This window comes from Heptranchias perlo, chromosome 14 (genome assembly GCF_035084215.1).
Source record: "Heptranchias perlo isolate sHepPer1 chromosome 14, sHepPer1.hap1, whole genome shotgun sequence".
Classification (NCBI taxonomy): domain Eukaryota; kingdom Metazoa; phylum Chordata; class Chondrichthyes; order Hexanchiformes; family Hexanchidae; genus Heptranchias; species Heptranchias perlo.
Window position 1 is genome coordinate 4455706 of NC_090338.1, and position 17256 is coordinate 4472961.

General features: G+C 46.0%; 1 protein-coding gene across 2 annotated transcripts in view; it reads left to right on the plus strand.

Annotated features, from left to right (window-relative positions):
• canx (calnexin) overlaps positions 1-17256 on the plus strand; it is a 69014-nt gene that overhangs the window by 20318 nt on the left and 31440 nt on the right. For both annotated transcript variants that reach the window (XM_067995969.1, XM_067995970.1), the window contains exons 4-7: positions 6305-6363; positions 7042-7183; positions 8060-8141; positions 16992-17184. In XM_067995969.1, coding sequence (XP_067852070.1) covers positions 6305-6363; positions 7042-7183; positions 8060-8141; positions 16992-17184 — 476 coding nt within the window. The remainder of the gene's footprint in view (positions 1-6304; positions 6364-7041; positions 7184-8059; positions 8142-16991; positions 17185-17256) is intronic.

A 17256-nucleotide genomic window follows, 5' to 3' on the forward strand; every position in this document is an offset into this window, starting at 1 on the left:
TCATGTCCTCTCCGAGCTCATCTTGTCCGTGAGACCCACCTCCTGCTCCCTCGACCCTATTCCCACTAAACTACTGACCACCCAACTTCATTCCCGGCCCCCGTGTTAGCCTATGTTGTTACTGGTGCCCTCTCCTCAGGTACTGTCCTCCTCCCTTTCAAATCTGCCGTCATCACTCCCCTCCTCAAAAACAACCACCCGTAACCCCCCCCACCCCCGGTCCTTGCAAACGACAGCCCCCATCTCAAACCTTTCTTTCCTCTCAAGCCCTTGAACAGGTTGTTGTCTCTCAAATCTGTGCCCACCGTTCCTGCAACTCCATGTTTGAATCCCTGCCACGGTACTGAAACGCCCCTTATTAAAGTCACAAATGATATTCTATGTGATGCTGGCAAATTATCCTTTCTAATCCTCCCTGACCTGTCTGCAGCCATTGACATGGTTGACCACACCATCCCCCTCCACGCCTCCCCTCTGTTATCCATCTGGGTGGGACTGCACTCGCCTGGTTCCATTCTTATCTATCCATTCGTAGCCAGAGAATCACCTGCAATGGCTTCTCTTCTCTGGAGTCCCCCAAGGATCTATCCTTGGCCCCATTTCCTCCGCCCCCCTCCCCCATTTCTCATCTACATGCTGCCCCTTGGCGACATCATCCAAAACGCAGTGTCAGAGGCCACATATTCGCCGACAACACCCAGCTCTACCTCACCACCATCTCTCTCAACCTCCTCCACTATCTCTTGTTTGTCACACTGCTTGTCTGACATCCAGTACTGGATGAGCAAAAATTTCCTGCAGGAAATTTTTGGTCCTCACCACAAACTCTGCTCCCTAGCCACTGACTCTATCCCTCTTCCCTGGCCACTGTCTGAAGCTGAACCAGACTGTTAGCAACCTTGGTGTCCTATTTGACCTAGAGATGGACTTCTGACCACATATCTGCTCCATCACTAAGACTGCCTGCTTCCACCTCCGTAACTGCGCCCGTCTCTGCCCCTGCCTCAGCTCATCTGCTGCTAAAACCCTCATGCCTTTGTTACCTCTAGACTCGACTATTCTGATGCTCTCCTGGACGGCTTCCCATCTTCCACCCTCCATAAACTTGAGCTCATCCAAAGCTCTGCTGCTCCGTATCCTAACTCTCACCAAGTCCCGTTCTCCCATTGCCCCCTGTGCTCGCTGACCTACATTGGCTCCCGGTCCAGGATCGCCTCGATTTTAAAAAAAAAAAAAAAAAAAAAAAAGTTTTCAAATCCCTCCATGGCCCCGCCCCTCCCTATCTCTGTAATCACCTCCAGCTCTACAACCCTCCGAGATCTCTGCGCCCCTCCAATTCTTGCTTCTCTCACATCCCTGATTTACTTTGCCCCACCATTGGCGGCCGTGCCTTCAACTGCCTAGGCCCTAAGCTCTGGAATTCCCTCCCTAAACCTCTCTACCTCTCTCTCTCCTCCTTTAAGATGCTCCTTAAAATCTAGCTCTTTGACCAAGCTTTTGGTCACCTGTCCTAATATCCCCTTATGTGGCTCGGTGTCAAATTTTGTTTGATAATCGCTCCTGTGAAGCGCCTCTGGACGTTTTATCACGTTAAAGGCGCTATATAAATGCAAAGCAAATTGTTGTTGTTGTAAAAATAACCCATGGCGCTTGACAAATGGGCATTTGGGGAATGGGTGCCCCCATGGGTCAGATTAGGGGGTCTGACCAGAAGAGATGGGTTTTGAAGACGTTCTTAAAGGGGGAAGGGTTTCACGAGGGCATTGAAGTTGTGTGGGGGGGGGGGGGGGGGTTGGAGAGCCAGGCTGCCGCTAATGATGGGCGAAGGGAGAGGGGGTGCATAAGAGGCCAGAATCAGTGGAATGGAGAGTTCTGTGGGGGAGGGGGGGGAACATAGGAGTTAACATTAGTCTTGGCCCCATCTAATGGGTAGGGTGAGCATACATGGGCCTGATGGTCTTTCCTTTCTCGTTGGCATGGCTCAGTGGGTAGCTCTCACCTGAGTCAGAAGGTCATGGATCCAAGTCCCACAAAATCCGGGCTGACGCTCCCAGTTGCAGCACTGAGGGAGTGCTGCACTATCAGAGGTGCCGTCTTTCGGATGAGACGTTAACCCGAGGCCCCGTCTGCCCCCCTCAGGTGGATGTAAAAGATCCCACGGCACTATTGGAAGAGGAGCAGGGGAGATCTCCCCGGTGTCCTGGGGCCAATATTTATCCCTCAACCAACGCCGTAACAGATTATCACATTGCTGTTTGTGGGATCTTGCTGTGTGCAAATTGGCTGCTGCGTTTCCTACATTACAACAGTGAATACACTGTTAGCTGGAAAGTGCTTTGGCACACAGAGGTTGTGAAAGGTGCTGTATAAATGCAAGTCTGCCTTTTTTCTTCTTTTGGATCATGAATTTTAATTTGCAGTTTTTTGAAGATGAACACGTTAAGAATAATTTCCTCATCCTGCGTAAAAAAATTTTTGGAGACCACCCAAGTATTTCATTGTCTGATCACGGGCCAGTGCGTGTCTGCAGTGAGTTGCAAAAGATCCTTTGGGAGTCCTGTTTATTATCATCAACCTGCACACAGTCAGACAGCGTTCCTGGCTGTTATCACCTGATCATCTCTGCAAATCATGTTATCCCTTATTATGGATGATGTCATTTACCCAACGCGTACGCATCAAAAAAAAAAATTCCCATCGAGCTGCTTCACTGAGCACCTGAAATCTTGGCATGCTGCGCTCAGCCTGTAGCTGTATACTGAGCCCAGAATATTAGCTTAAACCAAGCACAACATGTGTACTGAAGGACAACTGACCTAATGGAAATCAGTAAATGCTGGAAAAGCTCAGCAAGTGAAGGATTTAGGAATTTGCTGGATGAAAAAAGACCCACGGTCCATCTAGTTTGCCTTCGAGCATCCTGTTACAACGATAATGGAGTTGTTGACTAATTATAGTAATCAATCTCCATCAATGAGTCTACAACAGACCCAGACATGAGGTGAGGAAACCCCCCAGTGGGGGAGAGCTTTGGGAACCATAGGTCCAAAGTCACCTGTTCCTCCCGAGCCTGTTGCACGCACCACGTGTCATGACTCAAATTACTCATATGCTGAACCCCAAAATATTTTCTGAGAGAAATTTATCTAATTTGTATTTGAATCAATACTGACCTCTTCCACCGTCTCCGTGGGGAGCCTGTTCCATCGATTGACGACTCGCTCACTGACCTATTGTTTCCGCATTTTTGAATTTACTCCCTTTTTAAGCTATTCTGGACAAGGTGAAGCAGCTGATCTACATTCTCTAATCCTATGGAATCCTAAAAATCACCTCAATCTACTTTTTCAATGAGAACATGCCCTGTTTATGTAATGGCTGGTCCTAATCCAATCCCTCCTATCCCCTCAATCGTTCTGGTTGCCCTCTTCTGTATTCCCTCGAGTGTAGAAGATTAAGGGGTGATCTAATCGAGGTGTTTAAGATGATTAAAGGATTTGATAGGGTAGATAGAGAGAAACTATTTCCTCTGGTGGCAGCGGGGTGGAGTCCAGAACAAGGGGGCATAACCTTAAAATTAGAGCTCGGCCGTTCAGGGGTGATGTCAGGAAGCACTTCTTCACACAAAGGGGAGTGGAAGTCTGGAACTCTCTTTCCCCCTCCTCCCCTCTTTCTCTGCCCCCCCCCTCCCACCCCTTCCCAAAGGGAAGCTGTTGAGGCTGGGGGTCAATTGAAAATTTCAAAACTGTGATTGATAGATTTTTGTTGGGTGAGGGGTTTAAGGGTTACGGAACCAAGGCGGGTAAATGGAGTTAAGATACAGATCAGCCATGATCCAATTGAACTGTGGAACAGGCTCGAGGAGCTGAATGGCCTCCTCCTGTTCCTATGTTCAATAGCTGAAATATCCTTTTTGAACTGCGGTGACCAGAACTGTACACGGGGAATATGTGACAGGAATGCTCATACTGATTTATAGCGACCGCCCCCACTGTCCAGATGGAGATTGGTATAGAGGAAGAACCTCGAACTTCCCGAGTCCCATGAGTCTCACAACAGCCCACCAGAGTTTATTTTTTAAGGACTTGTGTTGCTGGAGGCTCTGGTATTTTAAATGCGTCTTTTTTTTCCCCCAGAGATTGTGCAATTGATGCAATATTTTTGTGGCCTCTTGTACCATGAATCCTTTGTAATGAAAAGGCACAGATTGCTGAATCACACTGTGTACGTTGTGGGTTCTGCAACTATTCACGCTCCGACCCAGGGTTTAAGATCCAATGACTTTCCCCCCTCCGTCGCACTTTTGGCCGCTTTTTTATATAAAGTAGCAACTGCGATAACAAGCCACTGTTGTCTAGATAAACACACATGACCCCTGCTCCCAACTTGGCCTGGGTGATCTTTTTTTAAAACATCCTTGGGAAGGGAAAATGATCTGTGCAGCTGCCCCTGCTGAGTGTGCGGATGTTGCGTAGAGGATAGGATTGGGGTGGCTGCTCTACCTCTTCCTTCCACCCCCTCCCCCCCTCCCTGACGAGTGTCAAATAACCAGTCAGCCTGGCCTCTCGCACAAAGAATGTCCACTCGGGCCAGATAGAGGAGACGGATTTCCCCGGAATCAAATCCCGGCAAGGAACACTTCCATTTATACAGCGCCTTTCACCACCTCAGGGCGACCCAAAGCGCTTTACACTTCAAGTTCTTCATTGGCTGTAGTCACTGTTGCAGTGTAGGAAACGTGGCAGCCAATTAATGCACAGCAAGATCCCACAACAGCAATGTGATAATGGTCAGAATTTTTTTTTTAAACTGTGTTGTTGAGGGATAAATATTGGCCAGGACAATTTTAAATTGCAACAGTGCTCCCCTTGCATTCCAGTCCCCTTCAGACTCGTGACCTCTGGGTGGCTGGTCACCCATCGTATTTTTCTATATATGTTCTTTGTTTTCTAGCAGCGTAATAAAAAAGGAAAGAACTTGCATTTATGTAGCATCTTTCAAGACCTCCAGACGTTCCAAAGCGCTTTACAGCCAATGAAGTACTTTTGTAGAGCAGTCACTGTTGCAATGTAGGGAACCACACTACACATTATGTCATTAAAATAAGAATTGGTGGGAAAAGCCCAGGGGAGCCAGCTTCCACTTTTCCAGGGGGAACTCCACTGTTCTTCTTTGGAATAGTACGATGGAATGTTTTATATCCACCTGAGAGGGCAGATGGGGCCTCTGTTTAACGTCTCATCCGGAAGACGGCAGCTCCGACAGTGCAGCACTCCCTCAGTGCTGCGCTGGGAACGTCAGCCTGGATTATGGGCACGAGTCTCTGGAGTGGGACTTGAACCCACGACCTTCTGACTCCGAGGAGAGTGCCTCTCACTGAGCCACGGCTGAAGTCGTTAATAGCTTCGTGGCGAGGAGGAAGGAAAAGTGGAAGCTGGCTCCTCTGGGCTTTTCCACCAATTCTTATTTTAATGACATAATATGTGTAGTGTGGTTCCCTACATTGCAACAGTGACCGCTCTACAAAAGTACTTCATTGGCTGTAAAGCGCTTTGGGACGTCTGGAGGTCATGAAAGATGCTACATAAATGCAAGTTCTTTCCTTTTTTATTATGCTGCTAGAAAACAAAGAACATATATAGAAAAATACGATGGGTGACCAGCCACCCAGAGGTCACGAGTTCAAATCCAGATTTCCGCTGCCCTTTGCGTGAAGTGCTCACCCTGAATGGCCCACCTCTAATTTTAAGGTGGTTCCCATTGTTCTGGATTTCCCCACCAGATGAAATAGTTTCTCTCTATCCACCCTATTGTAGACCTTGCTTGTTTTAAACGCCTCGATTAGATCACCCCGCAACCTTCTAACTCAAAGGAACACAAACCAAGTTTACGCAACCTGTCCTCGTAATTTAACCCTTTTAGCCCCGGGATCGTTCTGGTGAATCTGCGCTGCACCCCCTCCAAGGCCATTATATCCTTCCTGAGGTGCGGTGCCCAGAACTGAACGCAGTATCTCCAGATGGGGGTCTGACCAGAGCTTTATAAGCAATTGAAACTTAACTTCCTCCCCTTGCATTCCAGTCCCCTTCAGACTTTCCATTCGGCTTTTTCATGACACTTTGTATCTGTGATGTCCCAAAGCATTTCGCAAACGGTGAACGTAACCTTTTGCTTTTGAAGAATGGTTGAGCTTTGAACCAGTTGCATCAAGGTAGATGACAAAAGATGTCTGGTACGACCAAAAATATCTGGTGGGCCTTTGAGATTGCAAAATGTATTGTCATTTGATCTCCTTGCATTGCAGCTGGGTCTTGTCCAAAGCCAAAAAGGAAGATACTGATGAAGATATTGCAAAATACGATGGTGAGATAATTTCCTCTACATTTTTAAGTATATTTGTATATGTACGCTCATGATTTCTCTATGAAGTGACCGTAAATTAATGTTTGGGTTCTATATTTTGAAGAAACTTGCACTTAACCTGCCCAAAAGGGAAGCAACTCCTGGTCTGATCCCGAGCTGTGCAGGTCAGGAAGGTCCTGAGGCCAATTCTTGGTCTGTGCTGAGTTAGTTTATCCCGTGGGATTTTGGAGGGGCTGCTATAATTGTCCTCAGTGCCCTGGGCTGTGGAGAGGGGTGTCGAAATCAGACGGGGGTTTCCCATAATATTCCCTACCCGGTGACGTGCCCCTGTGCGGACAGCCCTGGCGGGTTGAATAGCCTGCTGACGGTCGCTGTGCAGCCTCCCGTGATGAAGATCTGCTTGTGATGTAAGCCGGCACCTTTAGGACAGAATGTGTGGTTGGGGGAGGAACTTTCCCCAGAAAGTAGTAGGAATTGTACACTTTCAAATGATCACTGAGGAATTAAGATTCAAATATATTTCTTGTACTCTGAGGATATTGGGTTGGGGTGGTGGGTGGGGGCTGTGGGATGGTCGTAGATTACTCGCAGGATATTGGTGGGGAGAGGGGTGCTGGCAGGTTACCACAATGGGTGGTGTGAAAACGGAGACAAACTCTTGGTTTTTTTTTTCTTCAGGAAAGTGGACAGTGGAAGATATGAAGGACACTAAACTTCTTGGGGACAAGGGGCTGGTTCTGAAAACTCGTGCTAAGCATCACGCAATCGCGGCTATACTGGATCGACCCTTCGTGTTTGACAACAAGCCGCTCTTCCTCCAGTAAGTGATTTCTTATAGTGTGTGTGTATTGTATACATTTAAAATAAGGTAGTTTGTGACTCATTAGATTGAAGGCAGTCGTTCCTGGGCTGGAACTTCACTTTGTCCCAACAGTGGGATTGAATAATCCTAAGATCCTTTAAACCAGGATGATCTGATCTATGTGTTGCACTGTGAAGCTTCAGATAAGGTTTCTGTTTGTGTTTATGAATCATTTAAATGCAAATAAAAGTACTAAAATTTAAATTTATTAGGGACTGTGGGGTCACGGTGGGTTCGAACATTTCTTTCATATCTGGGACCTGGACCGAAGGATGGGAGGAAGTCTTGTCTCTAACCGCAGTAGAGATTTTAAGTGAGAAGTTTTGGAGTCTTGGTTCAGTTCTGGTGGGACCACAGCAGGAAACTGACCAGAGATTGACCCCTGAATTGGCAGTCAACTTGGCGATCATAATAGGCCAATGTGTGAAGGGGGAAAGTTCGCATTTAACTGTACGCACCTCTGAGGTTGGTCATAAGACTGATGTTGGTACGTCATGGGGAGCTTCACTCTGCATCTAGCTGACAGTGGCTGTGAAAAATGGCGAAGTGTTTTCTCTAGTTCAGACGTTCCTTACCCCCTCCGAGCACCAAATTAATCCAAAAAATAAATGCTGTCTTGTATCAGATTAGTTAATTTAATGTCTGAACTCCATTTTAAAAAGTGGTTCCACTTTAGGGCATTGTTAGTATCTGTAAGTGTGACCTACAGCAGTTGTTGGACCTAGAACTTGTTCATTATCACACAGTGCAAATAACTAATGCTTTGGTATAAAATTACCTTTTTAGATGAAAAGTTGATTTTTTTTTCCCCCCCCAAAAAATTACCTTTTCCAGGTACGAAGTGAACTTTCAGAATGGAATTGAATGTGGTGGTGCGTATATTAAGCTACTCTCAAAAACCAAAGACTTGATTCTGGTGAGTGGGATTTTGTTGCATTGCATCCTTGCTGGGAATAGACAGTCCCCCTGTTTGTAATGATTTAGCGATCGCTTGCTGGAGACTCTGTAGCTGAGTATCATCATGGAATCAATTGAAATTGTGCAGTGCAGGCCTGGAGTCTAGTGGCCTGATCCAAATGGAACGTACTTTTCCAATGGCACCAGTTAATCGCCAGCAGTTAGTAGCAAGCTCGCCTCTCAGTCGAAAGATCGTAGGGTTCAAATTCCTCTCCAGAGACTTGAACGTAAAATCTAAGCTGACGCTCCAGTGCAGCAGCATCACTTTTTTAAAAACAAAAGAGATTATCTGGTCATTGTCTCATTGCTGTTTGTGGGATCTTGCTATGTGCAAATTGGCTGACGTGTTTCCTACATTACAACAGTGATTAAACTTCAAAAGTACTTTGTTGGCTGTAAAGCACTTTGGGACGTCCTGAGGTCGTGAAAGACGCTATATAAATGCAAGTCCTTTTTGGGTGAATTAGAATAGAAGTAGATGAAATATTGGAGGTGCAGCAATAGTTCAATAAAATCGTATTACTGGAAGTAGTTTAGAGTCTGTACGTTTCAGCGGTAAGTAAGTGTGTTCTGATTGCATTCGAAGTTTTGCTTAACTAGATTTCACTTGGGATAAAACCTATGCCGAGAGTCTACTTCCCCTAGCTGGAGAGTCGAGAACTAGAGGGGCATAGTCGTAGGATAAGGGGTCGGCCATTCAAGACTAAGATGAGGAGGAATTTCTTCACGCAGAGGGTTGTGAATCTTTGGAATTCTCCACCCCAGAGGGCTGTGGATGCTGAGTCATTGAATATATTCAAGGCTGAGATCGATAGATCTTTGGACTCGGGGGCGGGGGGGGGGGAATCAAGGGATATGGGGATTGGGCGGGAAAGTGGAGTTGAGGTCGAAGATCAGCCATGATCTGATTGAATGGCGGAGCAGGCTCGAGGGGCCGTATGGCCTATTCCTGCTCCTATTTCTGATGTTCTGTGACCTTTCTGGTCAGTATATAGAACCATAGAAAAGATACAGCACAGAAGGGGGCCATTCGGCCCATCGTGTCCGCGCCGGCTCGAAGAACAACCAGGTGCCCATTCTAATCCCATCTTCCAGAACCCGGTCCGTAGCCCTGCAGCTTACAGCACTTTAGGTGCAGGTCCAGGTACTTTTCAAAAGAGTTGAGGGTCCCTGCCTCTGCCACCAATTCAGGCAGCGAATGCCATACACCCACCACCCTCTGGGTTTAAAAAAAAATGTTTTTCCTCATGTCCCCTCTAATCCTTCCGCCAATCAGCTTAAATCTATGTCCTCTAGTTCTTGAACTCTCCGCTAGGGGAAACAGGTACTTCCTGTCTACTCTATCTAGGCCCCTCGTAATTTTGTACACCTCAATCAAGTCTCCCTCAGCCTCCTCTGCTCCAAGGAAAACAACCCCAGCCTATCCAATCTCTCCTCGTAGCTACAATTTTGAAGCCCTGGCAACATTCTTGTAAATCTTCTCTGCACTCTCTCCAGAGCAATTACATCCTTCCTGTAATGTGGTGACCAGAACTGCACACAATACTCCAGCTGTGGCCTTACCAGCGTTTTATACAGTTCCATCATTATATCCCTGCTTTTGTATTCTATACCTCGGCTAATAATGGAGAGCATTCCGTATGCCGCCTTCACAACTTTATCTACCTGTACTGCCTCCTTCAGGGACCTGTGCACATGTACTCCAAGGTCTCTCACTTCCTCTACCCCTCAATATATTCCCGTTTACTGCATATTCTCTTTTACTGTTTGCCTTCCCTAAGTGCATTACCTCACACTTCTCCGGGTTGAACTCCATTTGCCACTTTTCTGCCCACTCCACCAACCCATTGATATCTTCTTGGAGTCCACAACTAACCTCTTCACTATCAACTGCACGGCCAATTTTTGTGTCGTCTGCAAATTTGCAATCATGCCTCCTACATTCAAGTCCAAACCATTAATATATACCACAAACAGCAAGGGACCCAACACTGAGCCCTGTGGCACACCACTGGAATCTGATTTCCATTCGCAAAGACATCCATCGACTTTTACCCTTTGTTTCCTGTTACTGAGCCAAATTTGAATCCAATTCACCACATTTCCCTGTATCCCATGGGCTTTTACCTTTCCCACCAGTCTGCCATGTGGGACCTTGTCAAATGCCTTACTAAAATCCATGTAGACAACATCCACTGCACTACCCTCACCAATCCTCCTTGTCACTTCCTCAAAGAATTTAATCAGATTTGTAAGGCATGACCTTCCCTGAACAAATCCATGCTGACTATCCCTGATCAAACCATGCCTTTCCAAGTGACAGTTTATCCTATCTCTCAGTATTGATTCTAATAGTTTGCCCACCACCGAGGTAAGACTGACCGGCCTATAATTGTTCCGCCTTTCCCTCGTACCCTTTTTAAACAATGGTACTACGTTTGCAGTCTTTCAGTCCTCCGGTTCCTCCCCTGTATCTTGTGAGGATTGGGAAATGATCCTCAGAGCATCCGCTATTTCCTCCCTGGCTTCCTTCAATAGCCTAGGAAACAATCCATCCGGCCCTGGTGTCTTATCAACTTTCAAGGATTCCAGTCCCTCTAGTACCTCCTCTCTCGTTATGTTTACCTTATTCAATATTTCACACCTCTCCTCTTTAACTACTACGTCCGGATCATCCCTTGCCTTTGTGAATATGGAGACAAAATATTCATTTAAAACCCTACCCACATCCTCTGCTTCTACACACAAGTTACCCTGATCATCCCTGATAGGTCCCACCTTTTCCTTAGCTATCCTCTTGTTCTTAATGTACTGATAAAATATCTTTGGGATTTCTTTAATCTTACTAGCTAATATTTTTTCATGCCCTCTCCTTGCTTTCCTTATTTCCTTTTTTACGTCATCCCTGTACTTTCTATACTCCCCTCTGCTTTCTGCAGTATTTAGTTTTCTGTGACAGTCATAAGCTTTCTTTTTCTGCTTTATCTTGTCCCGTATACTTCTAGAAAATCAGGGGCTCTAAATTTGGCAGTGCTACCCTTTATTCTTTGAGGGGATGTGTCTGCATTGTACCTGTAGAATTTCACTTTTTAGTGCCTCCCACTGTCTTGCCACTGATTTCTCCTCAAGTAGTTGTGTCCGGTCCACTTCTGCCAAATCACCTCTTAGTTCTGTAAATATCTTAGTACCAAGTCACACGATGTGTTTACCCACTGGAGGGGCCGGTGTAGCTAAACAGGACAGTTTCATCTTGCCAATACTGGCTCAGTAAGTAATGTGGATCGTGTTATATTAAGCGGCCCAGCGCGAATGCAGTGTGTTAGCCAATACCAGCTTGTGCCGTAGTCTTAGTCTTATATACTGGCTGAAGATGCAATTTCATCCAAAAGAATTTGCATTACATAACCCCCTCAGCATAGCAAAACGTCCCAAGTCGCTTCACTGGAGTGTAATCAGACAAAATTTGACACTGAGCCAAAGGAGGATATACTGGGAGTGCTTTACTAAAAACTTGGTTGAAGAAGTGGATTTTAAGGAGGTTCTGAAAGGAGGAGCATGACGTGGTGAGGGGTTGAGGAGACCATTCCAGAGCATAGAGTCATCGAAGTTTACAACATGGAAACAGGCCCTTCGGCCCAACATGTCCATGTCGCCCAGTTTATACCACTAAGCTAGTCCCAATTGCCTGCACTTGGCCCATATCCCTCTTTTCCCATCTTACCCATGTAACTGTCCAAATGCTTTTTAAAAGACAAAATTGTACCCGCCTCTACTACTGCCTCTGGCAGCTCGTTCCAGACACTCACCACCCTTTGAGTGAAAAAATTGCCCCTCTGGACCCTTTTGTATCTCTCCCCTCTCACCTTAAATCTGTGCCCCCTCGTTATAGACTCCCCTACCTTTGGGAAAAGATTTTGACTATCGACCTTATCTATGCCCCTCATTATTTTATAGACTTCTATAAGATCACCCCTTAACCTCCTACTCTCCAGGGAATAAAGTCCCAGTCTGTCTAACCTCTCCCTGTAAGTCAAACCATCAAGTCCTGGTAGCATCCTAGTAAATCTTTTCTGCACTCTTTCTAGTTTAATAATATCCTTTCTATAATAGGGTGACCAGAACTGTACACAGTACTCCAAGTGTGGCCTCACCAATGCCCTGTACAACTTCAACAAGACATCCCAACTCCTGCATTCAATGTTCTGACCAATGAAACCAAGCATGCTGAATGCCTTCTTCACCACCCTATCCATCTGTGACTCCACTTTCAAGGAGCTATGAACCTGTACTCCCAGATCTCTTTGTTCTATAACTCTCCCCAATGCCCTACCATTAACGGAGTAGGTCCTGGCCCGATTCGATCTACCAAAATGCATCACCTCACATTTATCTAAATTAAACTCCATCTGCCATTCATCGGCCCACTGGCCCAATTTATCAAGATCCCATTGCAATCCTAGATAACCTTCTTCAATGTCCACAATGCCACCAATCTTGGTGTCATCTGCAAACTTACTAACCATTCCTCCTAAATTCTCATCCAAATCATTAATATAAATAACAAATAACAGCGGACCCAGCACCGATCCCTGAGGTACACCGCTGGTCACAGGCCTCCAGTCTGAAAAACAACCCTCTACAACCACCCTCTGTCTTCTGTCGTCAAGCCAATTTTGTATCCAATTGGCTACCTCACTTTGGATCCCGTGAGATTTAACCTTATGTAACAACCTACCATGCGGTACCTTGTCAAAGGCTTTGCTGAAGTCCATGTAAACCACGTCTACTGCACAGCCCTCATCTATCTTCTTGGTTACCCCTTCAAAAAACTCAAATCAAATTCGTGAGACATGATTTTCCTCTCACAAAACCATGCTGACTGTTCCTAATCAGTCCCTGCCTCTCCAAATGCCTGTAGATCCTGTCTCTCAGAATACCCTCTAACAACTTACCCACTACAGATGTCAGGCTCACCGGTCTGTAGTTCCCAGGCTTTTCCCTGCCGCCCTTCTTAAACAAAGGCACAACATTTGCTACCCTCCAATCTTCAGGCACCTCACCTGTAGCGGTGGATGATTCAAATATCTCTGCTCGGAGACCTGCAATTTCCTCCCTAACCTCCCATAACGTCCTGGGATACATTTCATCAGGTCCCGGAGATTTATCTACCTTGATGCGCGCTAAGACTTCCAGCACCTCCCTCTCTGTAATATGTACACTCCTCAAGACATCACTATTTATTTCCCCAAGTTCCCTAACATCCATGCCTTTCTCAACCGTAAATACCGATGTGAAATATTCATTTAGGATCTCGCCCATCTCTTGTGGTTCCGCACATAGATGACCTTGTTGATCCTTAAGAGGCCCTACTCTCTCCCTAGTTACTCTTTTTTGCCCTGTCTGTACCTCGATGGTTGGTGAACTTGAAGTGCTGTTGCACAGGTGTCAGCCGTGGCTCAGTGGGCAGCGCACTCGCCTCTGAGTTAGGAAGGCCGTGGGTCCAAGTCCCACTCCAGAGACTTGGGCACATAATCCAGGCCGACACTCCCGGTGCCAGTACTGAGGGAGTGCCGCATTGTTGGAAGTGCCGTCTTTTGGATGAGGCGTTAAACCGAGGCCGCGTCTGCCCTCAAGTGGACGCAAAAGATCCCACGGCCACTATTTCGAAGAAGAGCAGGGGAGTTCTCCCTGGCATCCTGGCCGATATTTATCTCTCAAGCTACATTACAATAGTGACTACACTTCAAAGGTACTTCATTGCCTGTGAAGCGCTTTTGGGACTTGAGGTCGTGAAAGGCGCTATAGAAATGCAAGTTCTATCATGTCCGCTTAATTGTACGTGAACGAATCTGTTGAGCTGAGGGGGGTTTAGCTGGTACCAGTAATTAGCTTGGCTGGTTTTATTGCCTGTTGTGATGAACGCTAGTGTTTTGGCGTGCTTGGATTTGACTCCAGCTAATTATACCTGAGCAACGCTCCATTATTGATCCACCTGTGTAACTGGCCGTGCAGGAGGCAGGATGTTCGACTTGCTGCGACTTGGCTGCTCTGTGCGCACATCTTCGCACTAACTCCACGTTGCGATGTCCTGTCCTGGGGGCGTTACCTCGCAGGTTGGGAGAAGTATTTAGCAGCATCAGCCACTCTACACGCTGTTCACTGTGTGCCTCTCCGTTGCTGTGGCTCGTCTGTTGAGTATTTGTGGTCTATCAGTGTGTTTTCATGGAATGATACAGCACAGGAGGCGGCCATTTGGCCCATCGTGCCTGTGTCGGCTCTTTGATAGAGCTATCCAAGTAGTCCCATTCCCCCCTGTTGTTTCCCCATAGCCCTGCAAATCTTTCCTTTTTCAAGTATTTATCCAATTCCCTTTTGAAAGTTACTATTGAATCTGCTTCCACCGCCCTTTCAGGCAGCGCATTCCAGATCATCATAACTTGCTGTGTGTATATTAAAAAAAATTCTCCTCGTCTCACCTGTTTCATTTGCCAGTTATCTTTAAATCTGTGCCCTGTAGTTACCAACCCTTCTGCCAATGGAAACCGTTTCTTTTTACTTTATTAAAACACCTCATAATGTTGAATACCTCTATTAAATCTCCCCTTAACATAGAAAGTAGGAGCAAGAGTAGGCCATTCGGCCCTTCGTGCCTGTTCCGCCATTCAAAATGATCATGGCTGATCGTCTAACTCAGTACCCTGTTCCCACTTTTCCCCCATATCCCTTGATCCCTTTGGCATTAAGAAATATATCTATCTCCTTCTTGAATACATCTAATGACTTGGCCTCCACTGCCTTCTGTGGTAGAGAATTCCACAGGTTCACCACCCTCTGAGTGAAGAAATTTCTCCTCATCTCTGTTCTAAATGACATACCCCGTATCCTGAGACTGTGACCCCTGGTTATGGACTCCCCAGCCATTGGGAACATCCTCCCTGCATCTGGTCTGTCTAGTCCTATTAGAATTTTATATATTTCGATGAGATCACCTCTCATTCTTCTAAACTCTAGTGAATATAGGCCTAGTCGACCCAATCTCTGCTCATACGTCAGTCTTGCCATCCCAGGAATCAGTCTGGTAAACCTTCGTTGCACTCCCTCCATGGCAAGGACATCCTTCCTCAGATAAGGAGACCAAAACTGCACATAATGCTCCAGATGTGGTCTCACCAAGGTCCCGGACAACTGCAGTAAGACATCCCTGCACCTGTACTCAAATCCTCTTGCAATGAAGGCCAACATACCATTCGCCTTCCTAACTACTTGCTGCACCTGAATGCTCGCTTTCAGCAACTGGTGTACAAGGACACCCAGGTCTCGTTGCACCTCCCCTTTTCCCAATCTATCACTATTCAGATAATCTGCCCTTCTGTTTTTACAACCAAAGTGAATAACCTCACATTTATCCACGTTATACTGCATCTGTCATGTTCTTGCCCACTCACCCAACTTGTCTAAATCACATTGGAGCCTCTTTGCATCCTCCTCACAGCTCACATTCCACCCCAGCTTTGTGTCATCTGCAAACTTGGAAATGTTACATTTAGTTCCCTCATCCAAATCATTGATATATATTGTGAATAGCTGGGGCCCAAGCACTGATCCCTGCGGTACCCCACTAGTCCCTGCCTGCCACCTGGAAAAAGACCCGTTTATTCCTACTCTGTTTCCTGTCTGTCAACCAATTCTCAATCCATGCCAGTATATTCCCCCCAATCCCATGTGCTTTAATTTTGCACACTAACCTCTTGTGTGGGACCTTATCAAAAGCCTTCTGAAAATCCAAATACACCACATCCACTGGTTCTCCCCTATCTATTCTACTAGTTACATCCTCAAAAAACTCCAGTAGATTTGTTAAGCATGATTTCCCTTTCATAAACCCATGCTGACTTTGTCCAGTCCTGTTAATGCCCTCCAAGTGTTCTGTTATCACATCTTTTATAATAGACTCTAGCATTTTCCCCACTACTGATGTTAGGATAACTGGTCTGTAGTTCCCTGTTTTTTCTCTCCCTCCTTTTTTAAATAGTGGGGTTACATTTGCCACACTCCAATCTGTAGGAACTGTTCCATGATCTATAGAATTTTGAAAGATGATCACCAATGCATCCACTATTTCCAGGGCCACTTCCTTTAGTACTCTGGGATGTAAATTATCAAGCCCTGGGGATTTGTCAGCCTTTAGCCCCATTAATTTCCCTAGCACTATTTTTACTAATACTGGTTTCCTTCAGTTCCTCTCATTAGACCCTTGGTTCCCTAACATTTCTGGCAGGTTATTTGTGTCCTCCTTTTGTGAAGACAGAACCAAAGTATGTGTTTAATTGTTCTGCCATTTCTTTGTTCCCCATTATAATTTCCCCCATTTCTGACTGTAAGGGACCTACGTTTGTCCTCTTAACCTCCTCTGCTCTAAGGAGAACAATCCCAGCTTCTCCAATATCTCCACATAACTGAAGTCCCTCATCCCTGGTACCATTCTGGTAAACCTCCTGTGCACCTTCTCTAAGGTCGAGACATCCTTTTGTAGTGGATGAGTGTGCACTCTCCTGATGTCACAATATGGTTTTGCTTTTCCCCCATCAATTTCTTTTCCTTTTTGTGTCAAGTCTTCAGGAGCAATCAACTTTTTCTCTTTCTTCCCTCCTTCCTCCTTCACTTCCTTTTTGAAGGTGATTAATCTGTTGCTCTTCAATCCCTTCATTCCTCGTCATGTTCAAAGGGTTCAGAGCAAAGTTTGTCTCTGGATGAAATGGGTCTATTAATGGATTCTAATTTGGTTACTTGCCTTTCCTTTTTTTTGTAGGAGAAATTCCACGACAAAACTCCATACACCATCATGTTTGGCCCAGACAAGTGTGGCGAAGATTACAAACTCCACTTTATCTTCAGGCACAAGAACCCCAAAACTGGAGAGTATGAGGAGAAACATGCAAAACGCTCAGACGTCGACCTCAAAGGCTATTACACGGACAAGAAGACACATCTCTACACTCTAGGTATTGCTCAACACAAGTCCCTATTTATCAGCAGCTCCTTCCACACCGACCTTCTCTTTGGATGGGCGTATT